Raw genomic sequence first — 19,086 nt, 5'->3', positions numbered from 1 at the left:
CCTGTTGTGAAAAAGCTGATAACAGAACTATTTTCTCTTGTCGTATATCTCAGGAATTTTACTAGAATGGATCTTGATTTTTGTTGTGGCTGTGGTTTTGGGGCTAATGTGCCTAGCTACACTGTCATGGGTGTACAGAGAGTAGAGCAGTGGGTACGCACACATCCTTGAGTGTTCAATCTCCCTCCTGTATTCTAACTCATCATTACCTGATATTCAGCCAATTTCTGTGGTGTGGTGTCCGTGATACCATGCTGGTGGCTGCAGGGGAGTACTGAAGGTTTACTGCATTGCCACTTGCAGCTCATTACACAGACAATGCTCACTTATGCAGTCACATCCCTGCCATGTACTTTCTGTTCCACTACTTTTATCGTGTGCCAGCATTCTCCTTCAAATATTTATCTATGCAAACCTGTCGAGTCTGCTCTACCATTCCATCAAGAACTGATCTATTCTCCATCTCAGCCCCACTCCCCTGTCTTCTCCCCATAACTTTTGATATCTTGACTATTTAGATGGGTATCAATCGCTGCCTTAAGAAGTTAGTGTGAAATAGCAGAGGCTCTGACAGTGGTTTTTCAAATGTCATTAGAGATGGGTATAGTGCCGGAGGATTGGCGTTTGCACATGTGGTTCCTTTGTTTAGAAAGGGTTCGAGGAGCAAGCCTAGCAATTATTGGCCTGTAAGTTTTGACATCTGTGGTAGGTAAATTAATGGAAAGCATTCTTTAGTATATAGAAGTCTGATCAAGAATACTCAATATGGGTTTGTCCATGGAAGGTCAAGTTTGACCAATCTTATTAAATTTTTTAAAGAGGTAACTAGGAATGTTGATGAGGGTAGAGCAGTGAATGTTGTCTATATGGACTTCAGTAGGGCCTTTGATAAGGTTCCGCATGGAAGGTTAGTTAGGAAGGTTCAAGCGCTAGGTATTAACGTTAAGATAGTCAAATAGATTCAACAGTGGCTGGAAGGGAGATGTCAGAGAGTCATAATGGATAACTGCTTGTCAGCCTGGAGGCCAGTGACAAGTGGTGTGCCTCAGGGATTTGTATTGGGTCCTTTGCTGTTTGTCATATACATTAATGATCTGGATGATGAGGTGGTAAATTGAATTAGTAAATATGCAGATGATACTAAAATAGGTGGAATTATAGATAATGAAGAAAGTTTTCAAAGATTCCAGAGGGATTTCGATTGATTAGAAGAATGGGCTGAAAGGTGGCAGATGAAGTTTAATGCTGAGAAGTGTGAAGTACTTCATTTTGGAAGGACTAATCAAAACAGGATATACATAGTAAATGGGAGGGGATTGAGGAATACAGTGGAGCAGAAAGATCTAGGAATAATGGTTCATAATTTCCTGAAGGTAGAATCTCATGTGGATAGGGTGGTGAAGAAGGCTTTTAGTATACTGGCCTTTATAAATCAATGCATAGAATACAGGAGTTGGGAGGTGATGTTGAGACTGTTCAAGGCATTGGTGAGACCAAATTTAAAGTACTGAGTAGAGTTCTGGTCACTGAATTATAGGAAGGATATCAACAAGGTAGAGAGAGTGCAGAGAAGATTTACAAAAATGTTACCTGGGTTTCAGAATCTAGATTATAAAGAAAGATTGAGCAAATTAGGTCTTTATTCTTAAGAGAGTAGAAGGTTGAGGGAGAATTTGTTAGAGGTATTTAAGATTATGAGAGGGTTAGATAGAGTTGATGTGGATAGGCTTTTTTCCATTGAGGGGAGGAGAGAATGAAACAATAGGTCATGAATTAAGAATTAAGAGGCAAAATTTTAGAAGTAACATGAGGGGGAACTTCTTTACTCAGAGAGTGGTGGCTGTGTGGAAAAGTAGTGGGGGCAGGGTCAATTTTGTCACTTAAAGAAGAATTGGATAGGTATATGGATGGGAGGGGAATGGAGGGTTATGGGCCGGGTGCAGGTAGGTGGGACTAAAGGAGAGTACTTAGTTTGGTACGGACTAGAAGGGCAAAAATAGCCTGTTTCCATGCTGTAATTTTTATATGGCTATATGATTAAATGCACCCAATGACCTGGTCTCCACAGCTGCCCATGGCAGCAAATTCTAGAGGTTTTCCACTCTCTGGGTAAAGAAATTTTTTTGCATCTGTTTTAAATGGGTGCCCTTCAATCCTGAAGTTGTGCCCTCTTGCCTTTATCTCCCCTACCACAGGAAACAACTTTTCCATGTCTACTCTGTCCAGGCCTTTCAACATTTGAAATACTTCTATGAGGCCCCCCTTCATTCTTCTGAACTCCAAGAGCCGTGAAACACTCCTCATATGCTAATCCCTTCATTCCTGTAATCATTACTGTAAATCATCTCTGAATCCTCTCCAATGCCAGTACATCTTTTCTTAAATACCTTCCCCATCTTAAACTTAACTTACCAAGGAGCTGCACAGTTACCAGTGCATATGGAATAAGCCAAGCATTTAAATTTATTTGTTTCAAAGTACCTCGTACAGTGAGATAGGTTCTACTGCAAGCAGCCTAACAGTTTATCACCAACATTCATACAGCCGAGTAAAGAGCACAATCTGCAGAAAATAGGGTTACAATTGAAAGAAATGTCAATTCTTATCAAGCAAGCTTGTTGTGGAGAAGAGAGAGTGTCCAGGGTATGATGGATCCTTCATTAGGTTGGCTTCCTTTCCTGGGCAGCAGGATATGTAGATGGAATCCATGGAGGGGAGGGAGGTTTGGTTATGGTCTAAGCTGCACTTGTCACCTTTCAAAGCTGCTTCTGATCCTCAGCTTCTTAGGGTAACACTTTCTTTCTCCTGCACTTGCCCACCATCCAGACGCCCATCCCCTCCCTCACTGTTCCCACCTGGCCACCATCTCTCCTGCATATGATTCTTCCATGTGTGGAGGAACAACATTTTTTTTTGAATATTTTATTTATAGTCTTTCACACAAACTCCAACAATTGTCAATATCATCAACATCATTATCAATGAAAACCACATTAATGACATTTTGTATTTGTTAATTTTTTACAGTCCTCTCATGGAGTTTGAGTGTTTTTATTATCCCCTTCCCCCACCCCACCTCACCTCGCCCCTGATGTTAAATATTTAACACCAAACTAATTAGATTTACACACAATGACCAAGACACTCACAACAAAGGTATGAGACTCATATTTGGGGATTTATGGGTTTGTCATGTCATGGCAGCCAGCACATAGGCAGCCTTCCCTTTTCTGCAGCTCTCCCTGGCTGGAATAGGATAGAACCCCTCTACTCCCTCACCAGTGGAGGGGAGAATTAGGAAGGCAGGATGGCAAAGCACAGCAGTTCACACTACGATTGCACCCCTATGTAGTTCAAGTAGAACTGCCAGACTTTCAAGAAAGTGCCATGTTGTTTATTTAGGTTGTAGGTAATTTTCTCCAGGGGAACACAGCTCTGCACTTCTTTGTTCCAACGTTCAATGGTCAAGTAGAGGAACAACATTTTATATTCCATCTCGACAGTCTCCAACCAGACGGCATCAATATCGACTTCTCCAATTTTCATTAACCCCCTCCCCCATATCCTATCCGTGTCTCCTTTCCTCCAGCTTCCCAGCCCATTCCTTTCCTTCTGCTATCAGAGAGCTACTCTTCTTAGCCCTCTGCCCTCTCCCCATCACTTCTCAACTTTTTTTCTCTTCTACCCTTCCACCTGGATCCACCTCTTACCTGTTAACCTTCCTCCCTCCTCTCGTCATCTCCTCCCCACTCACCCCACCTCTATGTTCTGGCATCTGCCTGTTTTACCAGATTCCTGACGAAGGGCTCAGGCCCAAAACATTGACTGCCTTTTATTTCCTATGGATGCGGCATGACCTGCTGAGTTTCTCCAGCTCGTTTGTGTATTGCACTCGATCTCAGCATCTGCACATTTTTTGTTTAACCACATATATAGTCCCATGTGTCTCCACCTTTGTCCTCCCCTCTCCCCACCTGGCTCTGTCTGTACTTCTCCCTATGATTCCACCTCTGCCTTCTTCTCCTCCCCTCTTGCTCATCTGTCATCCTCCACCCCTTTTATTAGGTATTTAATTAGTCAGGGTATCAAGAGATATGGGGAATTTGGAGCTAGATGTGAGAACAGTTTAGCTCAGGGTGGAGTTGCGGAGCAGATTCAGTGGGCTGAATGGCCTGCTTCTGTTCCTTTATCTTGTGATCTTATCACCTAATGGCCCCTCCCATCTCCGCTTTAACACGGCCAGTCATCTTTCCACCTTTGCAGCCCTGAAGCAGGGATTCCACCCAAAAGGCCAGTTGTCCATGAATGCTGTCTGACCTACTGACCCTCAGTTTGTTTCTCACAATTATGGTGCCTGCACTGAATGCCTTGAGTAAAGAGGCTGAAGAGGTAGGAGCATGGAAGGCTACAGGATGATCTTATGGAGAAGTACAAAATCACGGGACGTAAAGTCTCTGTCTCAATAAAGTTCGGCCCGCTATTACAGCACCAACCACCAGCAACCCAGGTTCGAATCCATTGCTGGCTGTGAGAAATTTGTACATTCTCCCCATGTCTGTGTGGCTTTCCTCTGGGTACACCAGTTTCCTCCCAATCTTCAAAATGTACGAGGGTTGTTGGTTAATTGGTGTGGTTGGGGGGGGGCACGGGTTTGTGTGCTGCACGGGCCTGTTACAATACTGTATGTCTACATTTATTAATATAAAAGAAAGGGGTTTGGAAGATCCATTAAAACCTCAATCTTACAGACCCATCTTGCTATTAAATACAAATTACAAAATAATAGCCAAAGCACTGGCTGAGAGATTGAGCCAATAACTCCCAAAATTAATAAATCCAGACCAAACAGGTTTTATAAAAAAAAGAGATATTCTGCAGATAACTTGGGAAGATTATTGAATATAATACACATGGCACCAATCCAGAGAAGATATCAGTGTAGCAGTATCTCTGGATGCAGAAAAGGCTTTTGATAGATTGGAATGGCCATATTTATTTAAATTAATGGAAAGATTTGGACTAGGACAAATATATATTAATTGGGTAAAAACATTATCTTCTAAACCACATACAAGGATCATAACAAATGGCCAAATTTCATCAACATTCCCCTTAAGTGGGTCGAGCAAACAGGGTAGATAAATAGGAATAATTGAAATAAATACTGTAATCTCGGCAACACCTTAATTTTGATACAGTTTATCCTGCCCATCGATCTGATGGACAGGCTTCTCCATCTGTTTAAATTGTCTTTGTTCATATCTTTCACTGTGCAAATCAGTCATGAACAGGGGAACCATTTTAAGTAGCAATGAGGTAGTTTTAAATACCTAGGGATAACAATGGATAGAGATTTGGAAAACCCTAAACAAACTCAACTATACCCCATCCTTGAAAAAAATCAAAGACAATTTAAACAGATGGAGAAGCCTGTCCATCAGATCGATGGGCAGGATAAACTGTATCAAAATTAAGGTGTTGCCGATATTACAGTATTTATTTCAATTATTCTTATTTATCTACCACGAAAAAATTTTAAAATATTAAATGGCAACTTAAGAACTTTCCTGTGGAATGGAAAAGTCTCCAGGATCTCCATGAAGAAATTGATGTGGGATGATAAATTGAGGGGCTACGATTACTTGATTTTAGGAAATATTTTGGCAGCCCAGTCAAGATTCCTCGCATCTTTATTTGAAGAAGGTGAACCACCAAAATGGGTTAACATAGGATTACATAGCATGGGGGAGGGAGTGGTGAATGATTTCATTTACAAAACAAATATCAAATTAATAAATAAAAAAATGGATAACCCCATCCTAAAACATCTGGTAAAAATCTGGAATGAAATTAATGATTGTATTGGTAAAGAAACCGTAATATCACCAAAAGCACCCTTTATACGTAACGAACTGATGCCTATGAATTGAGGTAACAAAATTCTGGATATTTGGCACTGAAAGGGGATCCGAACTCTTGAGGACTGCTATGAGAATGGACAGCTCATCTCCTTTGAACAACTAAAGGATAAATATGATTTGCCTCATGGAACTTTTCACTACTTCCTCAGTTAAGATCCTTCCTGAGGGAAAAGTTGGGCCCTGAAGGGAATGAGGTGGAAGTGCCACTTTGACTGGAAGGCGCTCCTAAATTTATATCCAGAATGTACTTAGTACTTCAAAGTGAGAGCCAAAAACTGGGCCTGCAAAGATCAAGGGAAAGGTGGGAGTCGAACTTGGGAATAATGATCGATGAAGTGTGTTGGTCAGATTTATGAAGGGAAAGTGTAACACCAGACTAAGATTGGTACAATATAATTTCTTACACCAATTATACTTCACACCACAAAAATTACATTAAAATGACAGAGATATCAGAAATGTGCTTCAGGTGTGAGTTAGAAATTGGTACCTTTATACACTCCACATGGACCTGCGTGAAGGTGAAATCCTTTTGGTTGGAATTATCTAATATATTAACCAGGATTATGGGAACAGACTTCCTGCTGGATCTGGAGCTGTATTTATTGGAAATCTAGAGGACGTGGGCAGAACATTAACTAAATTCCAAATTAAATTTGTAGATATTGCCCTGTCAGTTGCAAAAATTGCATTGTGATCACCTGGAAGTCCAAATCCCCCTTGCTCATCATTCAATTGACCACAGAGATGCACAACTGCATGCCCATGGAGAAAATAAACATATAATTTAATAAATATATGCGATACTTTTGCCAAAATAAGGAAACCTTATCTAGAGCACTTTGGTGTGCAGCTATAGCAACAGCCCATAGTTCAAAAAAGCTAACAAAATATATGAAGACAACAGTATGAAGCACCTCAAGGAGTGGAGGCAGATTAGAAAGTCTGGCAGGACACTGAATTTTTCTTTTTCTTTTTTCCATTTTTCTGTTTGACACTGTAATTGTTTTAGTCGTTTAATTTTCAAAGTTCTGTGCGGAGGGAAGGAAATTAAAAGTACACTGGCATGGTGTTTGTATCTGAGAAGGTGAATTTTACTAAAAGGAAGTGTAAATACAAGGTTGCAGGATCTGCAGTCTGTATGTGTCTCTGGATAGGGTTAATGACCAACATCTTTTCCCAAGGCAGGTGAGTCCAAAACTAGAGGGCATAGATTTAGGGTGAGAGGCTAACTGGGATCTGAATGCTGTCTTCTTCCAAGGCCAGAGGTGCCTCTGTGTAATTAGCTGGCAGAGGAAGTGATCAAGCTGGACACAATCAAAGTGTTTTGAAGTCATGTAGTCAAGAACATGGATCAGAAAGGATCAGAGGTTATGTGTGAAACATGAAAAAATGGAGTTAACTTACACGTGCAATTTGATCAGTATGAATATGTTGGGCCGAAGGGCCATCCCTACTGTAAAACTCAGAGAAATCATTTGTTATGATGGAAGATTATTACTTGCAAGCTATAACACTAGTTGCTTGTATTGTTGTTGGCAGTGATTACCTTGTCCATTTGTGCTGACAATTTTTCATTGTTTACAGGGCAGGAAGTTGCTGACTCATGGTACAATGAAATTAAAAATTATGACTTTTCCTCTCCTGGATTTCAGAAGAATTGTGGTAAGTTTTGATAACTATAGTCTGTATAATGATTGCACAGACATACATAGGGTACATATGTGATGAAACCGCTATTGAATATATTTGTCATACGTAAATGTTATGAACTTTCCTGGTTAACATAACATAACATAACAATTACAGCACGGAAACAGGCCATTAGGCCCTTCTAGTCCGCACCGAACCAAACACCCCTTTCTAGTCCCACCTCCCTGCACAATGCCCATAACCCTCCATCTTCTTCTCATCCATATACCTGTCCAACCTTTTCTTAAATAATACAATTGACTCCGCCGCCACTATTTCTCCCGGAAGATCATTCCACACGGCTACCACTCTCTGAGTAAAGAAGTTCCCCCTCATGTTACCTCTAAACCTCTGCCCCTTAATTCTTAACTCATGTCCTCTTGTTTTAATCTTTCCTCCTCTTAACGGAAATAGTCTATCCACATCCACTCTGACTATCCCTTTCATAATCTTAAATACTTCTATCAAATCCCCTCTCAACCTTCTACGCTCCAAAGAATAAAGACCTAATCTGTCCAATCTCTCCCTATACTCTAGATGCTTAAACCCAGGTAACATTCTGGTAAACCTTCTCTGCACTCTCTCCACTCTGTTTATATCCTTCCTATAATTAGGCGACCAGAACTGCACACAAAACTCCAAATTAGGCCGCACCAACGTCTTATACAATCTCAACATCACCTCCCAACTCCTATATTCCATGCAATGATTGATAAAGGCCAGCATACTAAAAGCCTTCTTTACCACCCTATTCACGTGAGTTTCTACCTTCAGGGAACGACGTACCGTTACTCCTAAATCTTTCTGCTCTTCTGTATTCCTCAATGCTCTCCCATTTACCACGTATGTCCTATTCTGATTCTTCTTACCAAAATGAAGCACCTCACACTTATCAGAATTAAATTCCATCTGCCATTTTTCAGCCCACTTTTCTAAGCAGCCCAAATCCCTCTGCAATCCTTGAAAACCTTCTTCATTATCCACTATTCCACCTATCTTAGTATCGTCTGCATATTTACTAATCCAATTCACCACCCCATCATCTAGATCATTAATGTATATAACGAACAACAATGGGCCCAATACAGATCCTTGAGGCACACCACTGGTCACCGGCCTCCAACCTGACAGACAATTATCCACTACCACTCTCTGGCCTCTCCCTTTCAGCCAATGTTCAATCCATTTGACTATCTTAAAATTTATACCTAAAGACTGCACCTTCCTAACTAACCTTCCATGTGGTACCTTATCGAAGGCCTTACTGAAGTCCATATAGACAACATCCACTGCGCTACCCTCATCCACATTCCTAGTCACCTCTTCAAAAAATTCAATCCGATTGGTCAAACATGACCTTCCTCCCACAAATCCATGTTGAGTGCTCCTGATCAGACCCTGTCTATCCAGATGTTTATAAGTACTATCTCTAAGAATTATCTCCATTAATTTACCTACCACAGACGTCAAACTTACAGGCCGATAGTTGCCAGGCTTCCTCCTTGAACCCTTTTTAAATAGCGGAACCACATGCGCAATGCGCCAATCCTCCGGCACTATCCCCATATCTAATGACATTTGGAAAATTACCGCCAGAGCCTCTGCTATTTCCTCCTTCACTTCTCTCAATGTCCTGGGGAAGATCCCGTCTGGTCCCGGAGACTTATCCACCTTTATATTCTTCAAAAGCCTTAAAACTACACCTTTTGTAATCTCTATATTCCCCATATTTACCCAATTTGCTTTTTTTATCTCACATCTCCCAATATCCTTCTCCTTAGTGAATACCGAAGAAAAGAAACTGTTCAATATCTCTCCCATTTCTCTAGGCTCCACACACAGTTTTCCGCTCTGATTTTCTAAGGGACCAATTTTGTCTCTAGCTTTCCTCTTACCATTAACATATTTGTAGAACTCTTTTGGATTAGTTTTCACCCTGCTTGCCATAGTTTTCTCGTACCTTCTTTTAGCTTTTTAATTCCTCTCTTAAGATTCCTCTTAAGAGAGGAATCTTTCAAACATCTCCTTAACTCCATGCTTCTTATTTCTAATGTACGCCTCCCTTTTTCTTCGAACCAAGTTTCCAATATTCCTTGAAAACAACGGCTCTCTCAAACCTTTTGCCCCTCCTTTTAACCTAACAGGAACATAAAGCTTTTGCACTCTCAAAATCTGATCTTTAAAAGACTTCCATCTCTCTACTACATCCTGCCCATAAAACAAATTGTCCCAGTGCACACCCTGCAAGTCCTTTCGCATCTCCTCAAATCTAGCTTTTCCCCAATCAAAAACCTCAATCCTTGGCCCTGATTTCTCTCTTTCCATAATGACATTGAAGCTGATGGCATTATGATCACTGGACCCGAAGTGCTCGCCAACACTAACCTCCGTCACTTGACCCATCCCATTTGCCAACAGTAGATCTAACACTGCTCCTTCTCTGGTCGGCACCTCTACATATTGTTGTAAAAAACTATCTTGCACACATTTCACAAACTCTAACCCATCCAGTCCTTTCACAGAATGTGTTTCCCAATCTATATGTGGAAAATTAAAATCTCCCATAATTACAACCCTGTGCTTATCACAAATATCTACTATCTCCCTACAGATTTGCTCCTCTAGGTCTCGGTCCCCTCTGGGTGGTCTATAATACACCCCTACAAGTGTAACCTCTCCTTTCCTACTCCTCAGTTCCACCCAAATAGCCTCCGTGGATGTGCCCTCTAATCTATCCTTCCTAGGCACCGCTGTAATATTTTCCCTGACAAGCAATGCAACCCCACCTCCTCTTGCCCCTCCGACTCTATCACACCTAAAACAACGAAACCCAGGGATATTCAGCTGCCAATCACATACCTCCTGCAACCATGTCTCACTAATCGCTACCACATCATACTTCCAAGTATAAATCCACACCTTCAGCTCATCCACCTTTTTTACAATACTCCTGGCATTAAAATATATGAATTTCAGAGATTTCCCAATTTTTAATCCCTGTTTTCCCTCATCTTTAAGAACAACATTATTTACTTTTCCTGCCAATTGCCCTTCATCTTCTTCCAGAGCATTTCCCTTCTCTATCACCTGCCCATCCATATTCAAATACTTACTACAAACTTTCTTTGTTTGCATTCTAACCTTCTCCTTACTGCTCTGTACTATTTTGTTCCCTCCCCCCAACCATTCTAGTTTTAAGGATCCTGAGTAGCCCTAGCAAATACCTCTGCCAGGATTCTGGTCCCCCTGGGATTTAAGTGTAACCCGTCCTTACTGTACAGGTCACATCTCCCCCAAAAAAAGGTCCCAGTTATCCAGAATCTTAAAACCCTGCCCCTTACTCCACCCCTTCAGCCACGTGTTAATCCTCCACCTCATTCTATTTCTGTTCACACTGTCACGTGGCACAGGGAGTAATCCAGAGATTACCCCCTTTGCGGTCCTTCTTTTTAACTCCCTACCTAACTGCCTGTACTCACTTTTTAGGACCTCTTCTCTAATTCTCCCTATGTCATTGGTACCTACATGTACCACGACCTCTGGCTCCTGTCCCTCCCACTTTAGGATATCTGGGACACGAGCAGCAACATCCCAGACCCTGGCACCAGGGAGGCAAATCACCATCCGGTTCTCCTTGCTGCGTCCGCAGAATCCCCTATCCGTCCTCTTAACTATGGAGTCTCCTACCACAATTGCCCTCCTCTTCCTTTCCCTCCCTTTCTGAGCTACAGGGGCCGACCTCGTGCCGGAGGCAGAGCCACTGTCACTCCCCCCAACCTTGATGTCCCCCTCAATAGTGCTCAAAGAGGCGTACTTATTGCTGAGGGTTACATTCACAGGGCTCGTCTCTGGCACCTTACATTCTTTTGTCCCTCTCCTAACAGTTACCCACCTTTCATCCTCCCGTGGCCCTGGCGTGACCACCTGGCTGTAACTCCTGTCTATGACTACCTCTGTTTCCCTAACCAGCCTGAGGTCATCGAGCTGCAGCTCTAGTTCCCTAACACGGTCCCTGACAATCTGTAGCTCGACACACCTAGTGCAGATATGGACATCCGGGACTCTGGAAGACTCCAGGACCTCCCACATCCGGCACTCCCGACAACACACAGCCTTAACACTCATCCCTTACCCCAATGAAGTAGTAATGAAGACTATCTTAGCTTTCTCTCCGCCTGCTTTCGCCGAAGCCTGATGAGCCAAAGCCTGGAAGTCCCACTCCTTCACTGAGCCTGATGAGCCAAAGCCTGGAAATCCCACTCCTTCACTGGGCCTGATGAGCCAAAGCCTGGAAGTCCCACTCCTTCACTGGGCCACTCACTCACTGGCCGGCTCATGAATCCTCCCACTTTCTTCCCTATAAAGGCTGTCATGCCACAAACCTGCCCCCAGTTGGAGTCTGGGTCAGTGTGAGTGAACAATACAGGGATGCTGTCCATCTCTTGTAAATAAAAGCCTTCAATCTCGGCAACTTCAGTCTTTGTAATTGATCGTGGTTCAACATGGAACATGGTTCAGTTCAAATCTGCATATTGCTGTTGCTTCCTGGGTTTCAATTCTGGAATCAGAATCAGAATTTATTGTCATGAACATGTGCCATGAAATTCGTTGATTGGCGGCAGCATTAATTGTGCGTTACATGTGAAAAAACTGCTATAAATTACATTTCAGTAAATACATAATTTTAAAATTACAATAAAGAAGTACAAAAGAAGAGAAAAAAGTGAGGTAGTGTCTGTGGTTCATTGTCCATTCAAAAATCTGATGGTGGAGGGGGAGAAGCTGTTTTGGATCTCCTGACTTAATAGAAGAGTGAAAGTTTTATCACCACATGGACAGCAACTGCTGCCCAGGGAAACAAAGGAAGCTGACTCATTAAATATATATAACTACAGGTAGATTTATGCAAAGCTGGTAAATTAATTATTATAGGGAAAAGACAGGTAGATGGAGCTAAATCCACAGTCAAATCATCCATTATTTCTCCTTCCAACAATGTCATCACAGATTTCTGCTTTTCACCTCTTTATGAGATTTTCCTCCCTAAAGCATTTAGGCATTTGCTCGCACCTCTTCCTGTGGTAAAATTCACTGCGTTGAAACACAATCGATGAAAGGTTATGCATTTTAAATGTTAACTCTCTCTCCCCCTCGCATGTGTGGCCTGATCAATATTCTCTGTTGTTGGCCCACTGTCCCACTCATTGTGAGCTTCCTTTGACCCACTCTCATCTCATTGGATTTCCTAATTACAAGCTTCTACTGCTAACACTGTTTCTCCCCCTCCCCCCTCCCTACCCTGCTTCTCACAAATAGCCGAAATAAGCAGCTTGTGTTCTTGCACTTCCACAACCTTCAAAGCACATTAAATTGTAGACCAACCATCCTAAAAGTCCCCCCCCCCCCCCCAAATGTCTCTCCTGGTAGGGGCCTGCTCCATATTCCTCTTTCATTCAACCTGTCCTCCTGTTTGTAACCAGTTCTGCTAATCAAGGGCCTCCACTCCTTCTCCCAGCTGACCAAATAGTGATTTAGAACCATCAAACACTACAGCAGAGAAACAGGCCCTTCTCATCTGTGCCAAACTATTTTTCTGCATAGTGTGGTGGTACACCACCAGCCTACTACAGGGGGAAACCTCTGTGCCTGCAGGAGTGTAAGGGGACAGGACAACACTTGGCCGGCTGTCAATCAATTGGCCTGAATGGATCAAGCCCCACCCAGTTGGTGTCAATCACCCTCTGGGATATAAGCCTGTGCCGGCCTCCCGAGGCTTCATTCATAAGAGTTGCTACAGCCACAGCCAGCCTGGCTCTGTGGAAGTCTTTGTAGATTAAAGCCTTTGTGTGTGTCTGATTCTGGCTAACAGTGCACCACATATAGTCCCTCTGGCCTGCACCCGACCATATCCCTCCACAACCCTCCCATCTATGTATCTGGACATTTTTTTCTTAAATGTCAGAATTGAACTGCATTTACAAATTCAGCTGGCAGCTCGTTCCACACTCCCACTACTCTCTGTGTGAAGAAGTTCCTCTGAATGTTCCCTATAAACATTTCCCCTTTCACCCTTAACCCATGTCCTCTAGCTTCTAATCTCTCCTAACCTCAGAGGAAAAAGCCTGTTTGCATTTACTCTGTCTGTACCCATCATAATTTTGTATGCCTCCAACAAATCTCCCCTCATTCTTCTAAACTCCAGGAAATAAAATCCTAATCTGTTTAATCTTTCCCTATAACTTAGTTCCTCAAGACCTGACGACATCCTAGTGTGATAGTACAGATTCTATCACCAATGTGTATATGTACAGATGGTAGTGTATGATGACTGTGATTGGCTGAGAGTGTAGCCACACCTACTGGCAGATCTTAAAGGATTGCTCCTAGTCAGACCAGGTCATTCTGGACTTGTCGACCTACTTGTGATATACTCCAGTCTTTTAGTTAATAGAAGCCTTGGTTTGGATCAACAAGTCTTTGGTTCTTTCGACGTGCACTACACCTAGTAAACCTCCTCTGCACTCTTTCAATCTTATTGATATCCTTCCTGTAGTTAGGTGACCAAAACTGCACAGGGCAAGATGTCATTGATGGATATGGTTGGGAGGGCATAAGAGCAAAATGCGGAGAAGAGGGAAGGGTTGGCATTAACATCATCTTCTCACAGTTTCTGTTAGGCCCCTCCAATATCTATCTCTCTTTCTCTTTTTCTCTGTCTCCTTTCCTCCAGCCCCTCATCCCCTTCCCTCCCCATTCAGAGTATTACATCTCAGCTTTTATCCCTTCTGCCCTCCTACCCATATCTCACCAGAGCTTCTTGCCTGTGCTCCTCCCCTGCCCCTATTCTTTTTATTCGGGCACCTACTTACTTGCTGCTCACACACTCAATGATGGGCTCAGGCTTTGCTCTTATAAATGCTGCATGGCCTGCTGAGTTCCTCCAGCACTTCTGTGTGGTGCACTAGATTGAATATTGGCTTGGTGATAGGAGACCAGAGCTGGTGGTGGATTTTCTGACTGGAAGTCCATAACAAGTGGTACACCACAGGAATCAGTGCTGGGACCTTTGTTGTTTGTAGTAGATATAAATGATTTGGATGCGAACGTAGATGGTGAGATTATTCAGTTTGCAGATTATGTGTAAATTTATGGAGTCATAGATGGTGAAGAAAGGATGCAGGAAGACATAGATCAGTTGGAAAATTCAGTAGATCAGTGGCAGATGCTGTTCAATCCAGACAAGTGTGAAGTAATGCATTTTGGGGCATCAAGAAGTAACAGGACATGGGAGGTACCCCAGGAGTGTTGATGTTCAGAGGCACCCTCCCTGAAATTGATGACACTAAATTAAGTTCTATTTCCAGCGCATTAGAAGCTGATTTAGGCCATTTAAACGCATGTTGCCCAATTCAACCTGAATCAACCTATGACCCCGTACATTTTGAAGGGTGGACGGAAACCAGAGCACCAGGGGAAAACCCACGCAGATCAAGGGGCGAACATAAAAACTCCTTCAAACTGCACCGGACTCGAACCTGGGACACTGGGTATTGGCGTGCAACCACTTCCCCATTAATAGCGTCATGCTAACTGCTGCACTAATTGGGCTGCCCAAGAAAGGTAGTGAGAAAGGCATTCGGTATGCTTGACCAAGAGTCCCCACCGATCATTTCTCTCCATGGATGCTGTCTAACCCGCTGAGCTCCTCCAGCTTCTCATTGTTCACTCACGATTCCAGCACATGCAGTTCTTGTGTTTCTCTGTCTGTGTTTTATTCCAGGGCAAGGTTATCTAAAAATAGAGGGTACAGATTTAAGGTGAGAGGGGAGAAATTTAAAGGGGATTCGAGGAGTAATTTTGTCACACGGAGGTTGGTGGTTATCTGGGGAAACCTGCGAAAGAAGGCAAATACAATTACATTCAAAAGGCATCAGGACTAGTACTTGGAGAGGAATAGCATAGAGGGAATAGCATAGAGGCTTATAATGCAGGCCATTCAGATAGCCATCACAGTCATGTGGACAATATGGGTCAGAAGAGGCCTTTTCTGTGCTTGTACTTTTCCATGTTTCTGAGAGTCATTGGCATCATGCTCATCCAGGAAATAACATTTTATTGTGTTACCAACTTCCTTACTTGTGCCTTTTGGATGGCAAGAAGCAAAAAACTGGCTGTGAGATACCTATCTTCTGACCAGCTCTGTGATTATGAGTTGAGTTCAGCTCCTGCTTGGCAGTGAACAGAAGTGTTTAGAATGACTTCAGGTTTACAGTGGATTGTAGATAATTCCTTTCAATAGACCAGTAGTTTAGATGGCAGAACATATCACATGTTAACGACAAGCCATGTTGTCCTGTACCCTTTGAACATCGCTCAACCATTGTTCTCGGCAGGTCATTTCACACAGCTGGTTTGGAGGGACTCCAAGGAACTGGGGGTTGGCCTGGCATCCGATGGCAAAGGTCTCATGGTCGTGGTGGCTCAGTTCGACCCAGCTGGTAATATCACCAATCCAGGCTACTTTGCAAGAAACGTCCTGCCCGTTGGCAGCAAGGTGCAGAAGGATGAAGTTGAGACATTTCACAGAGAGAAGGTCAAGACATCTGAGTATCCAGACACAAGAAATGTGGCATCAGCATCAGGTACACATTTTGTTTCTGTAATTCCCAGTCTCCTGTGTGGAAACGTAAAGAGAGTTTAGTATGGTTTTGTGATGCAAGGATGAGTTCAGGCTCCTTAGGGCTCGGAAGGGTTTGGAGAATTTGATTTATACGATTGTGGAGAACAGCCCATGGATGCTAATGGGTGCCTCGAGTTCAAGTTTCTGGTTGAACAAGTACAACCTGATGAAACAACGTTCTCTGGTCCACGGTACAAAACATGCGAACACAAACCAACTGTAACACACATACAGACAAGCAATACATACGCAGGACAAATGTATATCAATCAAAATAAATAAATATTGTTGTCATTTCCCTGAATTCTATGCTGATGAAAAGTTGTCTGCACGTTTGGAAATTTGGAAAATGTAACCACACCATTTAGAGGAGAGAAGAAAAAGTACTACACACTGGTTGGCCTAATGTCAAAAGTGAAGAAAATGCTAAGAAATAATAAAGGAGGTGATAACAGAAAATAACAAGTGGATTAGACAAAGTCATAGATTCATTATCAGATAGTAGATCATCTGAAGCTTTTTTCCTTTGGAAGGGGTGTCAAACATAAGAAGGCTTAGATTTAAGATGTGAAGAAGGAGTTTTAAAGCTGATATTTCTGGTTGGAAGCCTTCATCAAAGCTCATGGCTGAACTTATAATAAATGGTTTTTTTCAGGTTGTGGAAGGCTTGTCATTAGGGACTACATGTATCTGTACTGAGCCTCCCCTGTTTACAATGTATGTCATTGACTTGCATGACGGAACCAAATGTACTATTTCTGTGTTCACCGACAGGTGAAACTGGGTGGGATTGTGAATTTTGAGGAGGATACAAAGAGTTTTCAAGACAACTTGAACAGATTATGCAAGTGGACAGAACCATGCCAAATGCAGTTTAACTTGGATAGGTGTAAAGTTATCGACTTTGATAGGAGAAACAGCAAGGCAGAGTAGTATTTAAATGGTTTTACATTAATAAATGTTGATCTGCAAAGAGACTTCGGTGTTCTTGTGCATTGAGTAATAAAAGCAAACATATAGGTGCAGCAAGCATTTCAGAAGGATTATGAAGAGAATTTGAATACAGGAACAAAGATATTAATCTGCCTTACAGAACCATAGCCAGACTACATCTGGAGTACATCGTGCAACTTTGGTCTCCCAACTTCAGAAAGGATCTTCTTGCAATAAAGGGACTTTGGTGAAGAATCTCCAGACTGATTCCTGGGATGGAGGGACTGTCGGAAGTGGAGAGATTAAGTTTGTGTTCACTGTTTTGAAGAATAATTTGGGATCAATATTGTGCCAGGGATAGATGGATTGAAAGTGTGGAGGCTATTCCATCTGGCTGAGGTATAAGGGAGAAATCACTCAGTGTGTGGTGAATCTTGAGAATTGAAGGCTTGATGACTGAGTTAATTCAAAACATAGATCAATATATTTCTGCATAATCAGAAAAATGAGGCTGAGGTAGATCTCATCAAGAGAATATTATTGTGTTTAATTTCAGACTTTGAAATTAAGAAGGGATTGATTTGCCATAAGAGGAAGTTCCAGAGATTGTTTGCTGTTTGATGGTGTTGAGTAGGCTGATGAAGTATTCTCTTTAGTTTAAAAGAATGAAAAGAAACTTCACTGAAACTTTCAAAATTATGAAAGGGTTTGTCAGTCTGGATAAAGAGAAGGTGTTTGCGTGGCCAAGGAGTCCACCACCAGGTAGTACTGCTTGAGAATAAAGGGATGGCTGTTGAGAACTGAAATGGGGAAAACAAATCTTATTCAGTTGCTGAGCCTTTGGAATTCTCTCATCAGGGAGACCATGAAGACTCAGTTATTGAGTTTATTCAAATCAGAAATCAATGAATATTAAGAGATATGGGAAAAGTGTCACAAAATCAATCTAAGGTGAGTGATCGATCACTGTGGAGAGGAGTATATTGAGCAGTAAATGCTGGTGTAGACGGAGAGAAGGAGACCAGGCTGGAGCGGGTTATTTCTGGGTCTGTGACTGGAGAGGCAGTTGTGCTGGATAAGCCTCTGTTATTTTTTCATAAAACTTTAGATTTAAGTTTTCTGTTAAATGCTAATGTTCAAGTTAAATGCCTACATTGTCATGGTCAATCTTGTTGCTGCTTTCTGAGAACTTTCGTAATGGATCCAAAATGTTGCTGGAGTGTGTTTTCACTGTAACTGAGCACAGTTCACTGGTGGAACCAGATGAAGGGGTCAAAATTCTGTCACTAGTTTTTCCTTTTGTGGCTAAGTAGGTCCTGGTTAGCAAGACTGTCGTTGCACCCTCTCTCATAGAGCTTTCCTTTTTATCTTGTAAGAAAACTTTCCTAGAAACAACATAAAGAAATTCCACACAGTTCAAGCCCATTTGCATGATGGGAACTCCAGTCAACATGAGGAAAGTTGAAATCACCTATGCTTACAGTCCATTATTTTTACATCATCCTGTGATCTTCCTCCAGATTTTTCCTCTAATTTCTTCTGACTGCCAGAGTGATCAACCCCCTCTTATACCCATACAGCATCACTGGTTGATCCTCAAGAATATGATCTCAGTAGTATTCAATGTTCTCTCTGAGCTAAAACTCAACATCTCCTTCCCCCTCGCCTCTAGCTCTATCATGCCTGTAGCATTTGTACCCCTGGAATCTTGAGCTGCTAGTCCTGTCCCTCTCTCAGCCACAAATCTAAAACTACAGGCCATGGAATTAAGCAGAGAGGGGAAAGATTTAAAAGGAGCCCGAGGGTCTCCTTTTGGAACAAGCTGCTAGAGGAAGTGGTAGAAATGGGGACAATTGTCAC

At 42.3% G+C, this 19,086-nt stretch overlaps 1 protein-coding gene across 4 annotated transcripts in view; it reads left to right on the top strand.

Annotated features, from left to right (window-relative positions):
* The window catches only part of glipr2 (GLI pathogenesis-related 2), a 157,348-nt gene that overhangs the window by 117,547 nt on the left and 20,715 nt on the right, over positions 1 to 19,086 (top strand). For all 4 annotated transcript variants that reach the window (XM_069935604.1, XM_069935587.1, XM_069935596.1 and 1 more), the window contains 2 exons: positions 7,509 to 7,586; positions 16,007 to 16,255. In XM_069935604.1, coding sequence (XP_069791705.1) covers positions 7,509 to 7,586; positions 16,007 to 16,255 — 327 coding nt within the window. The remainder of the gene's footprint in view (positions 1 to 7,508; positions 7,587 to 16,006; positions 16,256 to 19,086) is intronic.

Source organism: Narcine bancroftii, chromosome 1, assembly GCF_036971445.1.
Source record: "Narcine bancroftii isolate sNarBan1 chromosome 1, sNarBan1.hap1, whole genome shotgun sequence".
Taxonomy (NCBI): Eukaryota; Metazoa; Chordata; class Chondrichthyes; order Torpediniformes; family Narcinidae; genus Narcine; species Narcine bancroftii.
The sequence above is the reverse complement of the archived record's forward strand: the minus strand, read 5'-3'. Positions and strand labels throughout refer to the sequence as shown.